The 27,219-nt window shown below is 34.8% G+C and overlaps 1 protein-coding gene across 1 annotated transcript; it reads right to left on the reverse strand.

Moving 5' to 3' along the window:
- Window positions 1-14,780: 14,780 nt before the first annotated feature.
- On the reverse strand, window positions 14,781-17,592 carry LOC119637508 (E3 ubiquitin-protein ligase Iruka-like). The gene has a single exon (XM_038033572.1). It carries the CDS (start codon window positions 17,350-17,352, stop codon window positions 16,582-16,584), a length of 771 nt encoding a protein of 256 aa, XP_037889500.1. The 5' UTR covers window positions 17,353-17,592; the 3' UTR covers window positions 14,781-16,581.
- Window positions 17,593-27,219: the final 9,627 nt, after the last annotated feature.

A 27,219-nucleotide genomic window follows, 5' to 3' on the forward strand; every position in this document is an offset into this window, starting at 1 on the left:
ACTATCTGCTCATTTGTGTTTTTACAAGTTTCGATGGCACTACGATGTACATATAAGGTATACAAATTAATTACCGAATCAACACTATAACATAGAACTCCTATGTAACCGCTTTCGCCTTGCTTCTCGCCGCATGAGAATTCCAATAAACAGGCTTCCCATTAAACTTTGCTTTCAAAAGTTTGATTCTTTTGGTTTAACCATTTAACTTATTAGGGCGCTTTTCGAAGGCATCTATAGTTTGTCTAAAAATTAAAGTGCAGTAGCGATAGTAGAGAATAAAATATATATCAGTTAACGCCGCTCTCACGATTTGCTCACAAAACAATCAACCATTCCATGGACAACTTCAACTTACTCGGTTGACAAACTGCGTCTGTATTCCTTATTACCGAAGACGTTAAACCGAAATTTCTCTTCATCGCTGAAAATGTATCCGTGCGGAAGGTAAGTAATATACCTTCCCCAACATATTTGCGATCCATGCGCAAAAGTTACTTCCGACGCTTTAAGATCGCTTGGTTTCGATTTTTAATTTCTTTACGCCGACAGGTTCAATTTTTTTGTCCAAAAATAACTCAAACATTAGCCAAAAAAAAGTTAAATTCTATGGAATGGAATTTGAAGCATTTCCAACACATTAAAATTCGACAATAGTACATTTTTCGCTTCTCTCACGAGTCGTAAAAAAGTTCACCCATGAAAACGTTTGCATAAGCTGGTTTTAGGCAAAGTAGTGCCTTCATCGTCCGCATCCATACCATCAATCTCTGGCCGCGTCTGTAACACATCCACTTATGGAAACAGTCGAAGTAATAGCCCTATGGCTTAATAATAAATCACCAGATCCAAAAGTTGCGTTAACCAATCCCTCGTAACGCCCAGATTCCAAAGTTTGCTTTATTTAGGCTCCCGGACAGATAAACAGGATTCTTATTACTTAGAATATTTTCTTTTCAAGAATCATCATCTTATTCTTACAAGCTACCCAGTTTTTACTTCTGAGATGTCGTCGTAATAACAGCGCACATTGAGAGTTGAGAAATGGTGCAAAATCTAACATGACGACTGTTGTCGCAAAGCGCAGTCTACAAAAAAATAACAAATACATGTATAGGGATGTAACAATTTGATTTTCTCGAATTCTAAAGCTTTGGCTTCAACTCTGCCACTCTTTCGGCTTGATTTATGCCTCAAGCGAGATAAGCCAGGGTGTCCCTTGCCAGGGAAACCGTTGTTTAGTTCAAATGTTTTCCGTTGGGGTCGCAGCGCGTACTCTTGCTATTCTATCTATCCATACTATATAATCTAGAATATGTAGTAAAACTTATTTATGTATACACAAGAACTTGATTTGTTTTATTTTCGAAATAAAATTTTTTGTCGTATAGACATGTGGGCGTTATAGGTGTGTCTTTTGAACAGTTTAGGACAATTCCAAACTCTTTTGCTACAAATATTATAAAGTTGTGCAAACAGACAGATAGACGGACGCAGAGGCGGACATGTTTCGGTGCACTCCAAATTTGAAATTGGCCAAGAATTTATATACTTTATGGGGTTTCTGAATCTTAGTTCTTCCCTTTATAAAGGTATTGTAAAAAAAATTAAATTTTGATGTCTACATAATACTGAATAGGTGTAATCAATATTTTCCACTATTGTACACAAATGCAACAGCATCGCCTATAGAATATGCGTTCAAATTTTTTTACATTTGTCTGCTTTATTATTATTATTAATTTCGCCAAAGAAATAAATTCTAAGACTAAACTCTTAAAAGCACTAGCATCTAAGGCTATCGGCCTTTGTCTGCTTTAGTTTATGAGTAATGAGCAAAAAACCCATTTCTTTCTCTCATTCCTTTTGAAAAACAGAGGTTTTCCCATTTTACGTGGTGCTGTGACCGTTCCTTCGACCGATTTGACCCATTTTCAATACCAACCTGCGTGCAGGAACCTCCAATGTTTCTGCCAAATTTGAAGTTGATAGCTTCATTTTTGCGGCCACGAGCATGCTTACAACAGACGTTACACAGGTGGCCAAGCGGACATACGGACAGACATAATCGAATCTTGTAAACTAAAGTAATTAATATAACTGCCATAATAGCCTTTCATACATGCTTCGAACTTTTGAATAGTTCCATAAAATCGTTCCCAATCATTGTTAACTTTTCGATTCTGTTTTAAGTTATCAATGAAAGCATATTAAAATGTTCGGGACTCATTCTTTAATGGGTGGCTTTGCAACGAACATAGATAAGCTTAGCTCCGCGCGAGCACTTCACGCACGATCGCGGACGCAGCTCGCCTGGTCTTTCTCCTGCTATCGATCTATCGGCAACCTAGTTGCTCAAGAAAGAATATGCTTAAGGTCTAGATAACACTTTTAACATATATGTTTTTTCAGGAGCGTCGCACTGCCGTCTCCACCTAAAAAGGTGCCTAAGTGCCCTCCCATTTCACAATCTTTCTTTCCTTACCTTCCCAATATGATATCTTAAATCAAGATTATAGTAATATAAGCAAAACGAGTGAGAAAGTTAAATTGGGTCGGGACCGAGTCTTTTATACCTATCACCGTTGTCCTAACAGAGACAAAAGAGGTAAAAGAATAGAATTTTCATGCTCTATAATGTGGAGTGGGCGCACCTGATTTCTTCTATATACAAAACAAAAGCTTTTCCCGTATAGGCATGTGTGCGTTGTAGGCATGTCCTTTGAAAAGCTTAAGCTAATTCCAAATTCTTTTGCAAATTTGTAGGCAATATCTTAACTTTCGCTAACAGGGAATTGTTTACAACATGCATTACGCAGACGGACATGCTTAAATCGATTTAAAATTTAATGTTGATCAAAAATATGTATTCTTTGTGGGGTCTCTGATGCTTCCTTCTGGGCGTTGCAAACATTTTGACCAAATGAATATACTCCTCATCCTTCGATGATGGGTATAAGAATAATTAAGTTTCAAGCTTCCTCTTTGACGAATATCTTTATATATATTTAAAATTATTAAGTTCACGATACCAGCGAGAAAATTCGATTACCTGTCAATATGTTGCCATATACTCTAAGCCAATTGATGCATAGTTTATAAAATTGGCGCAGCAGAAAGCTATTAATAAAACTCAATTAAACTCAACTAAACCTAAAGCAAATCTTTTAAAAGGGAAAATATGAAAGCCTGTTCAGTTGTCTATATAAATTAGCGCTGGTGAAATTCGAAAGTATGCCCCGGCAGCAGACTATTCTAAGTCATTCGGTCGTTTTATTCTTAGAATCGTTCAATTGACAAAAATGAAAATACAAAGTTGTCTTGGTAGTGAAAATCAAATTTTTGAAATAAAAATAATGTCGATAAATTAAGTAAGCGTATATCTCCCCGTCAGAGCTTCAATCGTGATTATGGTTATATAATGAAATCGTCATTTTCATTAGCATTTCACTAGCAAATGCTAACTTAATGAATATAATGGACGGTGAGTCTTTCTCAATCGTAAACAATGCTTAGTAAGTGCTGCCGTTAGCGAGCTATGAATAGAAATGAATAGAAATTTAAGCAGAATATAGTATGAAAGTATTTCAAATAAATATTTGAATGATTTGATAAAATTCCTTAATTTTAATTGCATCGAACATTTGCCAGTGTTGAAAGAAAACACAGCGTTATTAAGGGAATCTGCATCGAAACAGTTTTAAGTTGAGTGTAATATAAATTCTTTTTATATGTATTTTTGCCCAACTATTCACGGAATGTCACCTATATACGATTATTACGAAAAATTATAGTTAGAGGAGGAAGCAAAGAGAGAGAACCAGGCAAGTTTTGAATATCTTGATAATAAGAAGATGAAATTTTATTGGCTTGAGTGCAATGTAATAAAATCTAGCACTGTACTACTGCACGATAATCGACTTGGAAAGTCCCTTTGCTCGATATATCGATAGTGTGTTGCATATATTTTATATTTATTTAAATTAAGCAAACAAACACTTTTACAAAATCAACAATGATAAAAATATCATACTTCCCTTTACTTATGTGCTGTATAATGGTAAGTGTAAAATAACCCTTACATCGATGCAACTCATTTTCTTAAAATGAAATCCAACTTCTAGGGAAACAATTTAAAAATTTCTAAAGCCAAGGGTAAATTTATCGGTTTTTTAGTAGATTTGTCTGAGCTGAAGGATCAATTTATGAATTTCACCTAACGAAAGTAATAAGAAAAATCGAGATAGGTTTCTTTCATTTTTTTAAGAATAGACAAACGACAGACGAATAGATGAACAAGCAGACAAATGGAGACAACTAGGTAGCAAGATAAGTAAACCTATGAACAAAAAGGCAAAGAGGCAGAGCAGCTACGCTGATCAATAATATAGATTTCGATTTTCATGCTAATTAATTAAAATAAAAAAAAAAAATTTGTAGACTTTTTGGAGGATGCCTTTAAGCATGCTTTAAAGACGTAACCAGCATTTGAAAAATTAAACCTATTAAACGTCTTGAGTATAAGTATAAATCTCCTTATGCCCAATTTTCTGAGCATACATTGCAGAAATTGCGTTCGAACTGGTAAATGGTTCGTGTCTTGGCATGTTAGCTTAATCAATAAAAGGCTCATACCCGCAATTAGCAGGATATTATGCATAGATTAAATCCTTACGATAACAATTGCATCCTTAAGCTGGAACAACTACCTCTGAAACGTTGAAATGCTGCCAATTCCTATAAAATGTGTTTAAAAATATCGTAAATTCGAATAATCCATAATAATAGACGTTTGTTTTAGTTTATATAGTAGGTGGCAACGAATTCGACTCCCGAAGGCATTTTTAATTTAAAATTTTTCTCTAGAAAAAGAGTAGAGAGAACTTTCAGTCCACAGATCGCTTCTTGTTTAAAAACAAAAGCTATCATCCAGAGAAAAACTCAGTCTTGGGGCTCTCAGGCCAGGGACACCTGAATGTCACTTCTGCTCACCTAAATTGTTGTTACAACTGTTGTGCGAACAAATGCACATACATGCGTTTATTGAGGATTTTCTCCTATCAACATAACCTGATTTCACACAACCTTTTTGTTGTCACTTTGGCGTATATAGGGTCACCCATTTTGTAATTCCGAAAGTAAACGTAAATAAGACACATTTCTCATTGCGATTTAGAACAAATTTTTTGTAACTCAATGTATTGTTCCTTGACCTTACCCTTATTTGCGGACTACAATATATTAATGAAAGTAGTATATATATGGGGGAACGTGGACGCGAATTTTAGCCTGCAACAAAAAGGACCTTTCTTTTTTTCTTTTTTTTTTTTGAGCCTTTTCGTATAGTAGTATATATATGGGGGAACGATCTCTGCACACTCCCCCGCTCCCACCACATGACCACACTCCAAACGCCACAAATGCGCACATACACGCACACGCACAAACACACACACACACACACACACAACACCAACCCTCACGTCTACTACACATTCCACATGACACTCCACTTACCCTCACAACACGGATTCCAACGCCGACGATCACATTTCATCATGTACCTCCCTCTCCAATTACACCCCCTCATATCACGCTAACAAACACTTGTCTGCCATAAATCTTACCTCCATTACACACAGCCTCCTACACAAACGAAAAACCATTCCTCCACGCACATAAATTATTTATGATTCCCTTTACAAAACTGCATGAAAGAAGAAGCACAATCGTGCATGCACATGTCTACACAGATTCACACAAACACTTCTCTTCATTACACGCATCTTAATGACAAAACCAAAAAACGATTCCTTCAAGAACACACATTACTTACGATGCCGATAATAAAAAAAAATATGACAAATGAAACACGATCGTGCATACATGTCTCTACACAAACTCCCGCGAACACATCTCTTCATTACACACATCTTAATCACCAAACCAAAAACGTTTCTTTCAAGGACGTACATTATTTACGATTCCGATAAAAAAAAAAAAATATATATATATATATAAAAAAGGGACACGGTCGTGCATGCACATGTCTACACAAATTTCCACGAAGAAAAAAATTAAGTGCACTCTGGGTGATGCGACTATTTCACCATATCGCATTTCAGAACACTTACGCGTCTCATGATCTTTCCTCATTTCTATTTTTTATTATAACTATTTCCATTGGTATAAATACCCCGCTGCGAATGGAAAAAGAACTAGTATTATGGTGCATTATAAATGATATAAAGAAAAAGGTCAAACGGTATTTACGACCACACTTCAAAGTATTTATATAGAAAAATAAAAGACAGATGGAATTTTACAGATAACGCTTGAACGTAAGTTCACCAACATTTCTATCCTATATAAGCAGAGTTTTCTCTTTAGTTATTTTCAAAAATACTAAAACCAGCAAACCATTAAAAAGAACAAATAGAAAAAATTAAAATGGAACCTAACACACATAAGTGCACCTTTTGCCATGAGACAGTTGGCAATTTACTGGAGCATTACTGCCCAGAATTTGCAAGAGCTTGTCAAATAGGTTTGCAGCAAGCTGATTCCTTGAACGAAGGAAAAATTGGTGACCGGCAAACGAGGTGTAATTTCTGTGGCGTGATTGTAACCGAACACGAGTTATTCCATACCCATTTATGCAAAGAGTTTATGGCAGGCTGTGAAACCGCATTTAAAGAAAACCAGCCGCCTACTTCCAGTATGAATGACGGACCGCCCACAAGCAACGGCAGTAAACGTAAAGCAATGTTTGGAGCTAGCACCAAGAAGAAAGTTCCTGCCAGTGAGGTTTATTGCGAGCCCTGCCCCGAGTTTTTATGATGCAGACAAAGTACAAAAACCATTTGAGGACCAACAAGCACAAAGAGAAGGCAGCTGTGCTCTTAAAAGAAAATGTGTTTTATCACATCTCCGCCGACATCGGAAAATGTGATACAATATAAAATCGTCAGCGACTCGAGGGATGAGATTGTAATAAACAAATTTTTGAATGATATCCGCACATTTATACACGAGCAAATTCAAATCAAATTAGATGAATTTGGCTCTATAAAGTTCAACTTGAGGCTTTTTGGAGATTACGTGAAGGGCTTCGAAACAGAAATGGTGATAACACTCAACGAAATTCGTTGCTGCAAGAGAAAACAGTGAAGTTGACGATAAGATTGACAAGCTTTTTATTGAGCTTAAAAGAGCAACTGAAGAATACCAGGAACGAGATAGCGATTGGGCGATAGCAGAATTTTTCCGGATTTTTAAATGCTTTCTTTAACACTTTAAACTGACCGGGTTGCAAATATTTGCCCAATTTCTCTAAACTAGAGTTTAAGAATCTATTAGAATCTACAAAATTCAATAAATATTTTATCTTATTCCCTTCCATTACTCTCTTCGTAAACGAAATATATAATTCTTTGTTGCAAGGTATAACCGACAAATTAGACCCTAACTGCGTGGTAAAGAGATGGATATCGTACCTACTTAAATGATGGAAGACAACATGGAAGGTAGGGTAGCTTAAATTGAATGAAAAAAAAATAAATAAATAAGACCCTTTTTGTTGCAGGCTAAAATTCGCGTCGACATTCCCCCATATATATACTACTAATAAACGTATATCCGGTGGTCATATTTCATTAAATGACTTTTTAAATAAAGATTATTGTCTCCTTGTGTAAAGAAAATGCGCCTGCTGTTCTTAACCGACCTGTACGAGAACAAAAATTAACTTTCAGGTTTGGTTTGTGGGCTAAAAGTGTCATTTTTGAACATGGAAAGGGCACTGCAGTATTACCGCCAATGAAGAACGCCAAAGAAACATGCTAAGTGGACTTTTGCGGCTAAAGTTAATTCTCTTCGAGTTTGACGAAACGTGCTTTCAACAAAATGGTGCAAAATGACATAGTTTCTAGGATTGAATGTCTACAGAAGTCCAGAGGCGACCATTTATATGATATCTATTGGAAATGAAAATGACATGAACCGTTAGTTAATTTAGTTTTGATTACAAACTAAAGAAAACTAAATTAGTCATTGGCCGTAATTTGTTCCAAATTTCGGTTTGGAATTCGCTATGGCTAATTCATTAGAAATCGAAAAAGAGGTTAACAAATGTAATTCGAACGGAATTATTATTCGTCTAGGTTTTCAAATCGGTGAATAATGAAAACGCACGAGATCGCAATGGTTTATAAATTCATTGCAGTACACCTTGCTGGGCTTCAAAGAGGTTTTGTTCACCGACGCTCGGCCTCATTATATTTTGTTTTTTTTTTTGCCGCTATTGATTATTGATTTTTAGAAACGAATTCGGAGCAATATTACAAATATGTCACAAGTCACATGACAGGTAAGAGTTTTTTTTTTTTTTTTTGGGGTGTCTTTAATACTTAATGCGATTATTGTATAAAAAATTGAGTTTTGCTCGCAAACAACAAATTTGATAGGAGAATTATGGAAGAGACATACATTGTTTTCTCCTATGACTAATGACCGGTCACAAGGCTCACATACCGCTGGTAACCATTATGCCTTCGCTTTCTTACACTGACTAGCTTTTTAATACTTTTAGTGCAATTAAAAAGAAAGCTTCCGCTTTGTTTATATACCAGCGATAGGAGTATACTAAGTTTGTGATATTCTTTGTTGTATCAGTTCATGAGTTTAAATAATAGACGTAATTATACTGCGTTTAGTTAGTTTGCCGAAACTACGAATACAATTTTAAAACCTCAACCCGAACAGTTTCTAAGTTCGTGGAATGAATTTAAAATCCATTTAAAATTGATTAAAAACGAAATTTATATAGTCTACACAACTTTTGGTACAGGGTGTATTTAATTTATGCGAATCTTTGCAAGATCCAGAAAGACTTCCGATATATCCATCTTTAATTGTACTAATCGATTCTAAATTTTTCAAGTCATCCCGTGGCGCACGGACGAATCGTATTGAAAGTGAATTAGATCGGATTATTTTTACGCTTTACTGAACGAGTAAAACTACTGCATTTAATCACGGCTGGCCGTTAAATAGCCTACAACACTTCGCTAAACACAGTTATTCATATAATGACTTTTCAAAATGTTATATGGAAAGTGGTTAAAGGTCATTTGTTCTTAGGACAGAGAGTGTAGCAAATTTCCTTAAAATATCTCGCAACTTGTCACCTATAGGTTGAACACAGATTGAATAATCATGCTGCAGATCAGGTGCATCATTAATATCGACGATAAAACTGGATATTCAAGGATCGATTTGAGGCACAACTGACGTATTATAATTTGTTCCAACTAAATAAAAATAACACCTTCACTACGAATCGCAATCAATAACAATTGATGCAATCCGACCCAATACAGTAAACACCCACTCAGGGAACGGTAGCAGCATTAAACACTAACCATTGCCCCTTGCGAGTCTGGCTTGTTCCGATCGCTGACCTATGGCCTGGTTGAGCAACGCTTCCATTGCTGTGGAGATACGTACATATATATAATCGCTTCTTGGATAGCTTCAACGGATTTGACAAAAGATGGGAAAACGAAGTGATTTCAATGACAGGTTGTTTACTGATATAAGGCAATAATTTTGATAAAAAAAAAAAACAGCGAAAACTTATTCAACATCTCAAAATTTTAAGGCCTAAGTACACGATTATCGTACCAACAGCCGCTTCCAAATTTAATATGTGTTCTGGATGTGGCTTAAAAAAACATTTATTAAATGTAGGCATGTGGTTGTAACATGTTGTAAGGTAAGGTCTCAATACAAGACGCTGCATAAGTACATAGGATGGAAGACTATCCAGAAATTTAACCGAGATTTTTATTTTTAACTCTCGATTTACAGACGTTTTGCTTGTACCTAGTTTTGTGAAAACCGACGACTTTTCGCGACAAGTGTTGACGAGTAGTTGCTGTGAATCGTTACAATCGAAAAAATGAAGATGGAAAACTAAAATTTGACACAACATTCCTTGATATGTTAACAATACAAGGTTAAAAATTGGTCGTGATATAACATAACTCCGTGAATATATTAACGCCCAAATGGATAGGATAACTTATATATTATGTGCAAATATGGTTCAAATCGGTTTATTAAGACATCCACAATAAAATGACTGAAATGATTTCAATTCGATTTTTACCGCTTTCTCCACCCAATTACAATTAAATTGGAAAAGAATTTATTCATATTCTCTCGTATAGCTTTCGATCGATCTTCATGTTCAGTCCAAAAATCGATTTACTAACACATCCACGTCCGATCTGTTCAATTGACGGGTTTTCATAAAAATAGTTTACACAAAATTTGCAAATAACAAAATGGGCGTGTTCCAGAAAAAAAGTGTAAGCACATAAGTTTGCTGCATTATATCATTAAGGTATATACTTTGTTACGCAGAATTTTTAAGTCTAAAGTAAAGAAATAGTCAAATTGACTGATTGGGCTGACGTAAATCTGGTGGCAGTGTTGCACACGAATAAAAATTAGCGAGTGCTAGGTCGTTTGCACTGTTTCGCAATAATTACAAGTTGACAAGCGGCAAGTGCGTGAACAGGGAATCAAACGTTTTCATTTTCTCGACATTAATTGTGACAGCTACCCTTGCTTAAAATGCCGTCCGCCAATATACACAATCTCGTATTTATTCTAGAACACTGCAGGCATGACTTTTTTGAATGGTGATCTGGCATGCTCGACCGATTTGCGATGGGTTTAGGAAATATTTTAACAACTTTAGATATGAATATCGAGCACGGACGGAATTAAATATATATACGCCAAGCATTATTGTTTTTGCAAAAAATGGATGGGTAGATAGACTGACCTAAGCTAAATTGGTTCAGGATTGTAACTTTGATCACGACTATACGTATTCCATTAGACATTTGATGCGTATTTTTGGACACGGATGTTGCAAAGAGAAAGACAAATTTTTTATACATACATCCTTGAATATTAAATATTCAAAATTAATTATGTTCAACGGAGAGTGAGTGTACAACTTCTCAGCACAATTCTCGCTAAGCTATTGAAGACTTGTTTAGTTTTGCGCATTTTTCAATATCAAATACTGAAGGGGTCACCGTGTAAGTGATAAAGAGATGTTAGACTGAATTGTACGAACGAGCCCAACGTTTTTTGATCGGTATATCATTGTACTTGGGAAACTCAGTTCGACTTGAAATAAAAAATCTTGTTTTTATGCCGAATAATAAAATGGAAGTTAGCTATGAAATCGTGTACCGCAGATGAGTCAAAGTCAAACAAGGAATGAATGGAAATGGAAAGGAAGGCGATGGCTAAAAAATGCTTCGAAGAAAAAACATTGAAGAAGACAGAAAACGGAAGAAACGAGCGATCCCAGAAAGTCAGAAGCACCATTCCATTAGATGTACGACTTAAGATGTGATATTTATTTCCAAGACGATCGCACAAACCTCTACAATTAGTTAATTAATGTTTTTGAAAGTGTGCTTTTCGTTGGGCGTTTCAAGCAGACAATCTGCAGATAGTGTGTCAAACGTAACGCGTGAAAAACATAATGCAAGTAATAAACGATATTTGATAGTAGCAGATAGTAACAGCCTTTAGGTAATTGCACACATAAAAAAACCATTTGTTTTATTATGCGAGAGCTTTTGAGTGACTACTTGTTAACGATTTGAAAATTTGATTAGGACATGAAAAAAATTTGAAAACCAACTTCAATGTCTTAATGTCTTTCTTTTTTTGTTTTTTTTTTTTTTTAATATGAGCAATCGGTCAGAGACGGTCCCCTAATACCGAAGCGAAGAAAGGGAAAGGGAAATGAATATGGTGGCCGCAGGGCCGGTAAGTGGTATGCCTTCACCGTCTAACCATTCCGCGTAGCTGCAATCAAAATGCACTCATTCTCTCTTTCTTGAAATTTTAACTTACGAACACGGACTTCGTAGTCGTGATTCTTACCTACTTGTGTGTGTACTCATGTGAACAATGAAAAAAAATTGAAATTGAATTGAAGATCCCAGAGCAAGTGCCTATGCTAAATCGTTACATCGTAACTTAGTTGTGAAAACAATTTGAGATCAATTTTGTTTTTTAGACAAAGTTTTCAATTTTCTGTCAAGTGTTCAGTGAACAGGTACACGGACAAGACAATATCGATTCCGCTATTTAAATTTATCATAGCATCGTAAATATTTGATAGAGTTCCCAATACAAATTCTCTAATATTGCAAAGCCGTCACCAAAAAAAAAAAAAAAAAACCAATTGACTATAGCATGACCCAGCATTTTTTGATCATTCATTTTAATAACTTAACTTGAAGCCGTTAATGTCTTTTATTTCAAGTCGTGCAAAGTAATCGATATTGAGTTTAGTATTTTTTAGACTGGATGATATTATGTGTTTGCAATATTATATTACCATATACCATACGGTCAATATATATACATATATGTGGAAGAATCAATGAATGTCAGCGTTTTGTCCTGATTCATGTACGCAGCATTCGCGGTAGAAGAGAAAAAAATGAAATATTTCTCAATTTTTTTTATACGATGAACCAATGCATTGAGGCACGTACATCTTACAGTACTGCACTGCATTGATTTCCGTATTAATCTAGTAAAGATAAAAAATAAAAAATAAAAGAAGCAACAACAATTGCTACACAGCAGACATGCAAAGTTATTAGCGCAACTCACCGTTTAGCAGTTTAATGAAATGTTTTCAATTAAATGCAAATTTCGTCATCAAACATTTGTGATGAAATTAATAAATTTGCTTTGTTTCTTTGTTTTTTATATCGTAAGAAAAATTAAACTTTTTCCCGAAGTACACACATATACATATGGCTATATGGAAATGCAACAATTTAAGAAAGTCAAATCTTTTGATTTTATTAATACCTCTTTATTTATTTATTTATTATAATTTTTTTTATTTTATTTATTTATTTTTTTTTTTATTTAATGTACAGTAAGCAAAGAAAATGAATTTCGACAAATTGGAGAAACGAGATGCAAATGCTTCATGCTTTCTCTTCCTTTTATTGAGTTGTTTATCATATAATCATTTACTCTGGATATCATCTGTCACTTATTGGTCCGCTAATGACACATTTTATCATTTTTTTCATTTCTTTTATTTTTCATTTATTAATTTTTTGCTTCTTTCCATCTCTCTCTCTCTCTCTATCTCTCGCTTATTTCTTATTTAACACTTTTTTAACTTAATTGTTGCGTCTTAGGGATGCACGTGTGTTCGTAACCACGTTCAGTATATATTTGAATCGCAGTTAAAACATTACACTAAAGAAATGCGAAAAGAAATTGATGAAAACTTTTAAGTTTAAAACACCATGTGATTGCCTCTTTATTTTTTTCTTCCTTCATCTCTTGCTTGCTTTACTGGCTTACGGTTTGTCTGCGGTGGCTAATAAGCCGCTAATGCCTCCACTAGATAATGCCTCGCTTTTGGACTGAATGATCGGTCGGTCGATTGACTCTTTTTTACTTAAGACACAGTCAATGTGTATGTTTGTGTGGATGCCTTTAAATGTTTAGCCGCAGGGTGGGTAAAGTGGCTCTTGCTTTATGGAGAGACTAAGTCAAGTTGTTTTTCTTGATTTTTCTTTTCTTTTTTATTGTTGCGCTTTTCAATGCTCTGTTGAGTTTTGTTGTTAGCTCGTTGTAAATGTTAAAGTCGTGTTGTTTGTTGTGTGTTTATGGTTTAGTTTAATTTTTTCTTGATAATTCACTCTTCTCTCGCGGTAATGTGTGGTTTATTTTCTGTTTTTTGTTTTCTGTTTCTGTTAGGAGTCTCCCGTAAGCGAAGCTATATATTGTTTAAGTTTTATCGCTTAGGTTAGTCTTTTTTTCTTTTCTTTTTTTTTTTTTTGTTTTCATTTTTTTTTTTTTACTTTTCTTTAAGAATTTGTTTACAATTGCTACACTCTTGTCTAATTTTCTTTTTAATTTTTGTATTTATTTCACGATTCTATGGTCAAGCAACAATAAATTACGCTATCTAGGCACATACTCTCCAAGCATTATCCAAGCATCTCTTCTAATAAATATGCTTGTTTGTGTGTATGTATGTATGTATGTATGTATGTATGTATGTGTAATGCTTATATACATCATATCATGTATATTTGTTTAGATGTATTATTACAGTGTATATTGGAATTATTAGAAATTATGTATGATTTCCTTATGCATTGCTCTTGAACAACGGTATCATTTCACTTCAGATATAAAACCTGCTTAAACGTATACATGTGCAAACTAATTATTACTATTACGTAAGCGTGCTGTTTGCTACGTTCTGTATTGTTTAATGTAATCTATAATATATAGATATATACTGAAGCATATTTTTCTTACGTTTTATCTCTATAACGTACGAAACGAAACACAAATGGTAGTCAGACGTGATAAGATCCTGGCTTTTAAAGCTTACCTGCATAGCTCACTCAAGTCATTGATAAATAATGAAATGCGTATGTCCTAGGATTGTCGCAAATTTGACGCTTTCCCTGTTATCCGATTCAGGACGTTTTATTTCACGCTTTAATCGCAATCATTTATTGACAGTAGAGAGTGGGAATGAATTGTCTGGCCGCGTTGACGTAACTCATATTATCCGGTAATTTTGCATCATAAAAATTGTGCATTTTTCGCAAATCTACGAAGCGTTATCGTCTTGGTTGAAGTAATCTTTTTTTTTTTTTTAATTTTGGTCTCATTTTTAGATATTGATGTGTGTTTTAATTATCTACGGACTATTAACAATTTCCATGTCCATGTTATTAGTAAAGATATTCTGTAATTATGCATGTTTTCTATGAATTCTTATGATCACAATCTCTTGAAAGTGTCCAATACCAATACAGTTTTACTTCGTTAAAGAGCGAAACCAGCATAACGTATTGTATAATTGTGAGTATAAATATTTAAAAGAATCTTAGCTAAGTTAGTGTTTTGAAATCGGCTTTGGTTTGCATTTCATTTGAACTTATAACATCAACTGTAATTTCCTGGACCATTGGTAACATTTACAAACATTCCACAAAGACGTAACAGAGAAGCTATATGCGCGCTACACATTCAAATTTTCATTATCGCAAACTTAAACAATTTTTATCTTAATTCCTGAATGAGGGGGGCATACTTAACTTACCATAATGTTTGCAATGCCTGAAAGGAAGCTTTCCGTAGGCAATATAGCCATGTCCGCCCCTCTTCGTATCCGTGTATCTATATGTCCGTCTGTGTGTAGTGTGCTGTTAGCATTCTTCTGCATATAAAATTCAAAAAAAAAAGTTTTTTTTTATATGATCAATCACTCGGGAAGGTGTCCCCTATTCGCGTAGCGCAGTGACGGACCGAAAGACATGACGGAAGCGAAAGAAAAAGAAAGAAATACGAAGGTGGTAGGTGCCGACTCATGAATGTCAGCCCAGTCGACATGTGTTCCGCCTTCACCGACTGAGCGTTGACTATAGCTACGACAAAGTAATCTCTACCGCACTGAGGTCGATATTGAAAATGAATACCAAATCGATCAAAGGACTCCTTAATAATAACTTGATAACGTTGATAAAGGTTAGTACTTTAATATGGATGGGGGTGGATACACAAGATTTGATACCTGCCGAATATAATTTACTCACTTGTTTTATATGTGGCTGTATTTTAAGTATATTCCGAAAATATCAATAAGATGCATACTGAATATTCATTCAACCTGAGGTACAAATTTTTTTACATCTAATCTTAATGACTTCGAAGTATGTCAGTTTTTTTTATCTCTTAACGAACTCGGGCTAAATATGAACTCAAAAATTTTTTGCATTATAATAGGACGGGAAAACGAAACATTAAAATATCCGCGTAACATCATCACATTTCAAATTTAAGTAAAATAATTCAGTGTATTGATATATCTGCCTTGTGTTACGAAAGCTTCTCTCGAGTTGAGCTGAGTTTCGAAAGGAATTGACGAGTAAAAATCTACCCGCTTTCCGTGCAAAAAGAGCTCTTTCTGGTCACCTTAATATTTGACGTTTGGCAGCACTCTTTTTACGGACTAACTGAAAAATAAAAACACCTATGAGATAAAGTTGTAAGAAGCAGTTATTTATTGTAGCTTAAAATCATACATGAAGTGCAAAATTTTTTATTTGTTTTATCCTTTCTTTTTTTGTGTTAGAAATTGTACACGAAATCCATTTTAAAAATTTTTAAATTTTGTCCGAATTTATGATAAATGCAATGTTACCGCATAGCTTAAGAACTTGAGCTGAGCTGTTCTTATCCATTTCAGAAAGAGATATGTATTTAATCCGAATCGTTATCGAAAAAATCCATTTCTTCAAATACACACATGAAAAGACATGATCGCTGATCAGATGATGCTCTGTTGCCACCGTCTTCGATGCTCGTGTTATTAATTGCTGTTGTATTCGCAACTTCCAATGTCATCTCATTAGCGATATCAGTTGTTTCAGTTTCACGTGGTACGGCCTGCATGGGAAAGGTATTAGTGCCAGTGTGTTCGCGTTAGTCCGCATTAACGGCGTCCTTCTTGTCACCATCGATCAGCGATTTACGACATATTGGACAAGTTCCATGCAAGACTAACCATGGAACAATGCAATCTTCATGATACAAATGAAAACATGACAATCTACGCACCGTCTCTTCTAATTTAAAATATTCCCAGCATACTGAGCATTGTTGCTTTTCATTTACCACATCTTCAGTTATTCCAATTTTAGGTATTTCATCAATTTTGTGGCGAGGCAAGGGAGGTGGCCCCGAAAATTCCATTAGATTCAAAAATTGCATAACAATGGCGTCTAGACCTTCGCGACCCAAAGCATTATCACTCAAATTATCCATAGAAACCATTTGCTGTCCGCCAGTTGCTTGCACTTCGACATCAAAACGTAAGGTCGGACGTACTCGCCCTCTATCACTTACATCATTATCAAAATTACCCGTTACAGTAACTAAATTATTTACAGTATCGGCCCGACCGTTGCCCGTATCAATGGATATTTCCAAATTGGCTTCGCCGTCCGAACCAAATGATGCGGCCAATTCTTTTAGTAATGCATCCATATCGAATGATATTGATTGCTCAATAGAGCCATCCCCAGCGACATTAATTGAGATATTAGGAATAGGAGGTAGTCGTTCTTCGATAAAACCTCCAGCGCACAAAGGACATGTGAAATCTATATTCGGCGCACCTATTTCCGCAACACACATATGACAATAGAAATGCGCTGGCGTTCCATCTCGTTCATCCGTGACCGCTTCAGCCATTTGACAGCAATCGTATTAATTTTAGTAGCACTTTGTGGGAGTAGTTACGAATTTTTTTCTATTATTCCGATTGATATTAATTCGCTTTTCAATATATCGAAAAGTACGCGTCATTCAAAAAAAATTTTCTTCGTTGACATATTTGACGTTTTTTTCGTTGTATACTAAGTTCGCAAGCTTGCTGTCTTTGATATTTTACAGTTTCACAAATCGTTTCTACCTCATTTTTGAATTTTTTACTTATATATTTACTTATTTATATACTTATATATATACTTATTTTTATTTATATATATTCTTTTTTTTAAGAATATTTAAGAACGATATTTTACATAATATGCACAATGAATATGTAAGAAATTTTCTTTATCGTAAGCTTATTCATGATATATAGACGATATAATAGAAGATATGAAGGCGTTTATCGTTTTTAGAGAACAATTCTTTCAAAATCGATTCGTAATCGATTGAGATTATTTTTAAATCCATTTCGTAAATTTTAGATCGTGGGTTATATAAAGAAATGCATAAATATTTTTGATTTTTCGAATATGAAATCGTGTCTTAATCTGCCGACATGACCCGTTATCAGGTACACACGATAACGAAAATTAATTTTCAGTTTATGAGTTCAACTTTCACGATTTTAAAAGCCTCAACAAGACGACGACTTGCTAAGCTGCAACGGCTAAAAGTGCCAACTTAGTTAATGTGATGTATACATCCTTGGTGTCACGAAAAGCATAACAAAATTAATATGAACTTATTTCTGATTTGTGGATATTGAAATTTATACAGAAAAGCCATGAAGAAGTTAAGTGAAAATCTTGATTTCTTATTTAATCGGAAAGGCTGCTAGGGTAATACAACAGAAGGCTATAAATACAAATTAGGTGAACTGAAACTCTTTTCTTTCTTCTTTTCTTTTATTTTTTTTAGGTACAAACCTCTTCCAAAAACTACGCAACTTTTATTTTTGAAGAACACATTTCAATACACCAAGGTCAATATGGGTTTCTAAAAGCCAACAGCGGCGCCGAAATAATTGTCGACCTGTTCAAGACGAAGGACACTTGCATAATAACTCATTCAATTCATTTTGTTTGCATGCGAAGCTACGTGAAGTATGGGTGCCTATCTAATCCGCATACGATTCTATGTCGATGTAGTTACGCATATCTCTTTTATTCGATCTTTTTATATTCGCAGCGCACGTACATACATCAGATTCCAAAATCGGCATCAAGTAGTCACAAGTAGATGTCGATTTAATATTTATCTTGGCCGTCTTGACGTTTGAGAACCAAACAACAAAAACAACGAACAAATTCGCCATTAGACACCGTATAATCTAACGAAAGATGCCATCTCATCATCAAATTTTCGTAATATATTGAGTAATCCAAAATGCTACCTTCCACCGACATTTGGTGAGATATTTTAAAATCGGAGATTTTTCTCATATAGATAGTGGCAATATGGCAATTAATCATAAAACTAATGCGACTCATTTCAGATTCAATACCATTCGGAAGCGATATCATTGTTCCGAATTTCAATACACATGCCTGCAAGATTTGCAATTTGGAAATTGAAGACAAACTGAACATTGTGGCCATGGTTAAGACAATGCCGAAAATAATGCTAAAACGATTGGTTTATCTATAGTCCTTCCGAGTGTTGTGTAAATCCGCACAAACTGAAAAGTCTTATTTCTCGTGATAGTTCTCATAAGGAAGAGAATGTGACAAATTGCTACTCCGGCCAAAGTTGCATCATAAAATATTAAAAATTAGATCTTGTTGCCAAGAAGGCTTTTATATGCGAAGCATTTCTGAAAATGGTCGGGCTTCATCTTAACTTTCCACATTCCCTTTAAACTGGTCAATTTTTTTATGCGGTATTCAAGAAGTCAATCAATCCATTTTCAGAAAATGATTGATTATAAATGGATTGGTATTAGTAAAAGCTGGATTTACTTCAAGTGATGAAGGCGATGAAGAATATAAAGTTAATTATTGTTCTATATGTATATAATAATTTAGCTGAACTTGTCTGCTTTTGCATATGGATGCTTCGAAAGAATTTGGCAAAATGACAACTATTTCATAATTGCCCTTGAATATTCCTCAAACTTTCACGTACTGAATAGGATCTAAGCAATACGGCTCGAAGGTCGATGGAAGATCTTTGGAAAGTATGAAATGAAAAGTAAAAGAGTATGACTTTTGTTGCACAGTAGTATAGAAATCCAGTGCTTTTCCCATTAAACCCGTCCCTGCGTGTCCACTTATTTTTAATATAATAGTATGGCAGTTAAACTCCATTTCTACAGTAAGAGATTTATTACAGCCGGTTAGTCTCCGCATTTAATAATTTCATATGACGTTATGCAATGAAAAGTCATAATTATTTAAATCCGCTTATAAAGATATAAACAGCTAACGATGGACATGCATATACGCTCCCATGTAACCGTCAGCATATGTCCATACATATATATGATACATGCATATATATCAATGATTTAAATTGGTGAATACCCTTTAGTAACGAGATCTGGTATTTTGATAAAAATTTCACTTGAAAACCAGATTTTTCAACAAAACAATAAACAAATTTTTTAACATATTTCGTTACGAAGCATAAAGACATAGGAAAAATATTTACGATGCTAAGTGGTATGGGCTAAACGCATTTTAGTTACTCTTCATCTGACTTACAAGACTTATACGTAGAGTTACTTAAATTTCATTTAAATTTTGTTGAAAAGAGGTAAATAATTTTGGTAAATATGACTTATTAGAGTTATTTATGGGCGGACAAGGTGAAGCAGAGTTTTTATTTTTCCCATTTTAGTGCAAACTTCGCGATAATCTCAACGCTCGAATAAGACATTTCTGAACGGAAACATTATCGCGCGATAGAAATGAAATAAGATTTGTGTATTTTTTTTTTTTATTGGTATAATAACACCATCACCATTATAATGCCGTAAGCTCGACGATTTAAATGTTAAGAAGAAATATGTTTGCGCCTACCCGCCTACTTGGCTGAACTGTTATTTTTATCAGGGGCAAGACAGATGGCATCTATATATTATAATACTTGCAATGTATTGTAAGATGGTAACCCGGCAAAGACGAAGGTAATGGCAATGCTGAAATAATGAACTCTGCCTTCATCTCGTTCTTGTTCGGTCTTTTCTTCCGATCACGCGTGTGCTAGCATCGTCGCTCTGCCTATGCAAATATACATTAAAAATGAAATTATAAATTGAATTTATATAACGTTCTTTATTCAACTCATCGAATCATGCTGTTGATTATTTGCTGACTCGTAGAAGAGAAAGAAGAAAAATTTGCATAACACGAATATGAAATAAACTGAACCGCTATTATTCCAGAATAGCACAATACTATATAAATAAATAATATCAAACGTCGATTTAATTGTTTTAATAATTTCGTTTGTGCAGCTGTTACGCCAGATGGGGAGACTTAGTTATTATTCTGTGAGAACAATCTTAATTTTCAGTCGACTAATCGCGAAAAAAAGAATTGCCATTTCCAATGATTAGCATATGAGCGGCCGCGTTTGTCCTGTGAATTACCAACGTACAGCGTGTCTGAAATCTGCATTCGTACACAGTGAACGTCGTGTACAGACGATTAATGATTGAAAACCTTATAACATAAGCAACTCAGAAGAAGATAGAATTTATCCGGAAAGAAAATGTAAGCAAACTTTCCACGAAATGCATTGCATTAGATATAAATGCTGCTACGACGACAATTGACTGCGGAATGATTCGCGCAAAAAGGGCTGACCAAAGCAGATGAGGGTCTTACAACCTCGCAATTTAAAAGTCGAATTTACTGAATGAATAGCTAAGGAAAGTGAATTGACCTCAAACGTCATACGACTCCGCAACCGAACAAGTATATTTTTTTGAAACGGAAAATTCTCTGTTTTCTGCTGCTACATCGATAACTTTTTGCTTTGCTTTCCTATTTCGATTTTCAGTACTGCATCTATTAATACGATTTTAAAAATATTAGATCGACATTCGAGACTTAATTGTATGTAGTTACTAGTCAAAATATTGGCCATCACTGGCCACTACTGGTTCCGTCTTTTAGGCTAGGGATGAAATCCGTAGAAGAAATACGACTCATGTTTTAAGTGGGCGCGCTGAAAGGCCCATTTTATGGGTATTGTCGTAAGGATAAAAGCCCTACTCAAACAAACAATAAGTCACATGATGAAACAAATATTAATTAGAAGGAACAACAACTGTTGATAGCAGCGGCGAAAGTAAAACTTGGCAGTTTAGTGCTGCCAAAGTTTCGTGGGCAACTTTTTCCATATGACAAACCTCACAATATGGTGACTTCTAACACATGAACTGTACGAGTTGCTGTTGCTAGCGATGCCTAATTCTAATTTCGTTTGCTTGGCACAAACTGTACAATATACCAAACTCAGTTGACATGTTCGAATGTTTGTCATCACGGAAGTTCAACTATATCGCCAATGTTAATGTTTCACTTAATCCGCAATATCGTTATTTCTGCTTTGCATGTCTTAATGTAATCTTATATCTTAATTGCTTACCGATCGTAAGGATTTCACAGCACTAGCGGAAATTGTCTAATGTTTTAATGGGGTTATGTTAACAAATGCCCAAGCTGATTGTACAACATCTGTTCATTTCCATCACCACATCCCACTAAAGCCATCTATTGAAAGGAACGACAGAAGCAAAATTATGCACTTATCAAATAATACCGAGTCTAATTTTTATCACGGCAGGTACGTGTCAATCAGCCGTTTAAAATGTATGCAGCGCCTTATGTTGGATGAGATCTATTGGTAATTTAGAAAAGTATTCGCCGTGACCGGAAAAGTGAACAAAATTTAATTGTATTTTGAGGATGTGTGAGGCATAGAGTTGTATTTTCGGTATATTTCGCCATTTACTCGCAAATATTGCATACATAAACCGATCGCAAGTTAGTGATGTTAACAATTTTGTTTTCGTTACTAATTTACACTTTTCTGCGGCGAAATATGATATAAGTCTCACATTGTACCGGAATACAAATTACTCTTTTGACTTTGATTATAATAACGTACAAGAACTAGACCATTATCTGTAAAAAGTCGAAACGTCACGTGACATAATTATTTGAGGAAAGCAGGCTACGAAAAGGGGATCGACACTTTTTTAATCTCATCTCGAAAGAATTTCTCTCTACTTGTCTGCTTGTATTTGAAATCTATCAAAACTGATTCATTTCCAAAGCTATTAGCAATGAAAACGCGTTTGAAATTTAGTCCGTTTTCGTTACGATATTTCCATAAAATGCCATATAGTTTGTAAAAGTTTGATATGAGAGGTTTTGCAATTTTGTCCCGTAAAAAGAAGGAGAGCATTAGTAGCACATTGTGGTAACATGTTTGTGAAACAGGTTTGTTTTTTCTAGCTGCAGTATGGTTAAGAGTTATAAAGCTCGCTGTGCGAATTTTTAGGAATTTTTTCGATATGATTTCTCCATAATTCGCATTTCATCCGCAGGACTTTGTTCCGCAAAAAAACAGTTGAGGACGAACTGCTCTCATTACTGTACTTTAATAGAATCTTAGACAAATGCGTTCCCTATTTTGGGTTCATTCCAATAATAACCCAAGACGCAAAGCACCCTTCACCTATTAATATGCAAATTTAAAAAAAAAAAAAATGAAAGTTCGTTAGCTAAGAGAGCTTTCAAGCAAAGAAACAAGCAAGAAAATTAAATTCGGTGGGTATCGAATTTTTTGTACCCATCACCGTTACTCTAAAAAAGACAAAAGAAGTAGAAGAACGAAATTTTCGTGCTCAACATTACGGAGTTGTCGTAGCCGATTTCTTCTATTTTCGAAATAAAAGTTTTTGGCATAGAGGTATGTGGGCGTTGTAGGCATGTCCGTTAAAAAGTTTAAGTGAATTGCAAATCATTCTGCAAATTTGTAAGAGATACCTTCATTTTCGCTAAGGGGGGGAATGTTTACCACAAATACTACAAAGTTGCGCAAACAGACAGATGAACAGGCGGACATGTTTAGGTGCATTCAAGAATTGTAATTGGCGAAAAATTTTTATACTTTATGGAGTTTTTGAAGCTTGTTTCTGAAAAAAAAAAATTTTTTTTTGATACTCTATAATATTGGGTAGGCGTGGTCCAATTTTGTGCACATGTGCAACAGCATCGCCAATAGAATATATGTTCAAATTTTTGTACATTTATTTGCTGTAGTTTATGAGTAATGAGCACTAAGCCAATTTTTCATTCCTTTCGAAAAGCAAGGGTGTTCTCAGTTTATGTGATGCACGATGGGCACGTCCTTCGACCGATTTGGCCTACTTTCAATACCGAATTGCGTGCAAGAAATTTCTGCCAGATATGAAGTCTATAGCTTCATTTTTGCGGTCAGAAGAATGTTTACAACAGGCATTCCACAGACGGCCGATCGGACAGACGTACATGCTTAACTCGATTTCGAGGTTGATGCTGATCAACAATATATATAGACTTTGTTAAGTCTCCGATGCTTCCTTCTCGGCGTTGCAAACGTTTTCACAAAATTAATACACCCCTCATCCTTCGTTGATTGGTATAAAAATGTGTTGAAGGGATTATCGCAAATAGCTAAACACGTTTCAATGGCGATTGTAAATAGATTGCGCTTAGGCATTTTACAAACGATCGAATAATTTTAATACATCTTTATCCACTGGTGGTACATTGTAATTACGTGGAAGTATAATAATATGCAATGCTTTGCAATGAGCGATTTTTTTTTTTTTTTAATAAGTGCAAGCAGGTTTTCTTCTTTATGAAGAGGGAGTAGACCAAATTATTTGCAATAACTTTTGTGTTTTCGATTGAATCAATCAAGACAGAAAAAAGGAAAAGGAAAAGAAAAACATGATATGATTTTATTTTACAGTCATTGTCAACTCCCCAGGTCACAAAATCCACAAACTGGATTATAATATAATATTAGAAGTACCGGTTTATGTTATTTCGTCTATTTTCTATTATTATTGCTATTACTAAGCTTAAAAAATCTTATGCATCGAAATACGACAACTATGCAAAAAAAAATAAATAAATAAATAAATTAATTAAATTAAAAAGTAAAAAAGTGAGAGTGACTTGCCTAACGTTTGCTGCATTTTAAATTAATCCGCATTTAAACTGCCACCTAACAAATCATTCGTTTTGGTGATTGTTTAAACAAAATATGTATATGTATATTATTCCATACATTGCCATATAAGCAACTTACGATTACCAGACAAAAATCTAAAATCTAAAATGGTTGCATGTAATGCATCTAAGTGCATGCATTTGTATTCATATATGCCTTTTGCAGTTAGCTTAGCGTGTTTGTTTTATGAAAAAGAATGAATGACAATAGAGTTTGCACTCGTCATTGGTACGGGTTGGAGAGAAAATTCTCATCAACACGATAAAGAATTGGTTGACATTGAACGAGCCCTTTGTCATCCGTTATTGTTGTACGCTACAGACTCCAGCTAGCTGTATTAGACAAATGTATACAGCGTTGGTAAAAACAGAATCGCACGTTCATATACGTTTGTGTTTCCAAACCCCGATAATTCTATAAATAAGGGTATACAGCCTATGCACAAGCGTTCCATATATATATATATAGTCGTAAGCAAATCATTTAAATACGTGCTGAACGTTCACATATGTTTGCGTTTCCAAACGCGGGAATTGTATAAAAGTATAAAGCGGCCCATGCAGATGTAAATAATTTTCTATACCCATCATCGGCGAATGAGGGGTATATTAATTTTGTCAAAATGTTTGCAACGCCCAGAAGGAAGCTTCATATATAAATTCTTGATCAGCATTAAATTCTGAATCGAGTTACGTATGTCTGTCTGTTCATGCATGCAGATTGGTATTGAAGATGGACATGGGCGATGCTCTAGCATCTGCACAAGGATGGAAAAAATTGACCACGCCTATCCAATATTACAGTGTATCAAAATTTAATTTTTTTTTCGAGACCTTTATAACGCGCAGAAACAAGCTTGAAAGACCGCTTAAATTATATAAATTTTTGGGCAGTTTCAAATTTGAACCGCACGCAAGAATGTCGGTCTATTCGCGTGCCCATCTGCCCAACAGTGTAGTATATGTGGTAAATATTGACCTATTAGCGAAAATAAGAGTATCGTCTATAAATTTGCGAAAGAACTTGAAAATGACGCAAATTTTTCAAAGGACACGCCTATAACGCCTACATGCTTATGCAACAAAAACTGTCAACATTTTTGTTTTCCTGAAAACAGAGAAAATCAGCCGCGCCCATCCAGTATTGTAGAGTACGATAATTTAGTTCTTTTCCTTTTTTTTTTCAATCAAAAACTTGATTTTCAAAATGAAAGCCAGTCTCGTATAGCCGTGAGGGCGTGAGGCGATATCTTCATTTTCGCGAATGGAAGAATCTTTATCACAACCACTATATAGTTGGACAGACAGACATGCATTCCGAATTAGAAACTGGTCGAGAATTTATATACTTTATGGGATTTTCGAAGCTTGTTTCTGCGCGTTACGAAGGTATTGACAAAAAAATGAAATTATGATACACTATAATATTGGGTGGGTGTAGTAAATATTTTCAATTTTTCTACAGGTACTACAGCATCGCCCTATAGAACACGCATTCAAGATTTTGTACATTTATTTGCTATGATTTGTGAATGATGACTAAAAAAACAAATTTTTGTACCCTTTGGAAAAACAGACTTGTTCTCAGTGTTTGGGGCGCTATGGGCATGTCTTTTGACCGATTTTGGCATACTTTCAGTACTAAACTGCGTGCAAGAATTGTCAATGTTTCGCCCAACCCTGAAGTCGATAGCTTCATATATGCGGCCAGGAGAATGTTTACAGCAGACATTGCACAGACGAACGGACGGACATTCTTAAATCGATTTAAAATTTGATGCTGATCAAGAATACATATACTTCGTTCGGTCTCTGATCGTTCCTTCTAGGCGTTGCAAACGTCATCCTCGAAACACTTTTGTTATAATTTCCAACTAAAGCATGGACTACTGCTTAGACTGCTTACGATAAACGTCGGATATTTTTTTCATCACTTTAATTCGATCTTCGAAGTAATCAAAGGGAGCTGTTCTTTTATCTCATAAACCCATGTGCTTCATGTATGAAATCGTATGATCAGCATAGTAGACTCCCTTATATAGAGTATTTGATGACGTAAACACCATAACTAAATTATACACTGAACATTAAATAATTATTTTCTGACATTTTAAGCCGATATTTTTCATCCTCTCCTAGCAGGTATTATGATACTTTGTTGTATTGAAAGCATTTTCACAAAAAAATTGTCTTTTGTAAATATTAAGTATATTTTATTTTACTTAATATTGCTTGCATACGTACAAACGTATATTTGTTATGCAAAGAATATTAAGAAAGAAAGAAAGTTTGCATTAAAATAAGTGCTTTTCACAATTAACAAACAGACGGTAAATAAAACGTTTAAGAAGCAACGCTTTCTATATGTTTAACCTACTTGGTCACGGTTGTGTATATAGGTGCAGAGGTACACTTTCAATTTTATTTTTCCATTTTCACAGAAAAGTTTAGTGCAATTTTTTTCATTTTATACCCTACATCACTTGTGATACAAGGTAGTATACTGATCGATTCAGAGTCATTTTCTGAATTGATTTAAGCCTCACTGTCACTCTGTTTGTCTATCCGCTTGATGTCTGCCCACGTAAATTTGTGTTCATGCTGCAGGCCG

The sequence above is a fragment of the Glossina fuscipes genome, unplaced genomic scaffold (assembly GCF_014805625.2).
Source record: "Glossina fuscipes isolate IAEA_lab_2018 unplaced genomic scaffold, Yale_Gfus_2 59, whole genome shotgun sequence".
NCBI classification, from domain to species: domain Eukaryota; kingdom Metazoa; phylum Arthropoda; class Insecta; order Diptera; family Glossinidae; genus Glossina; species Glossina fuscipes.

Bases quoted from the DNA above. Each gene is read 5' to 3' on its own strand.
- LOC119637508 (XM_038033572.1), bottom strand. From the start codon at position 17,352: ATGGCTGAAGCGGTCACGGATGAACGAGATGGAACGCCAGCGCATTTC.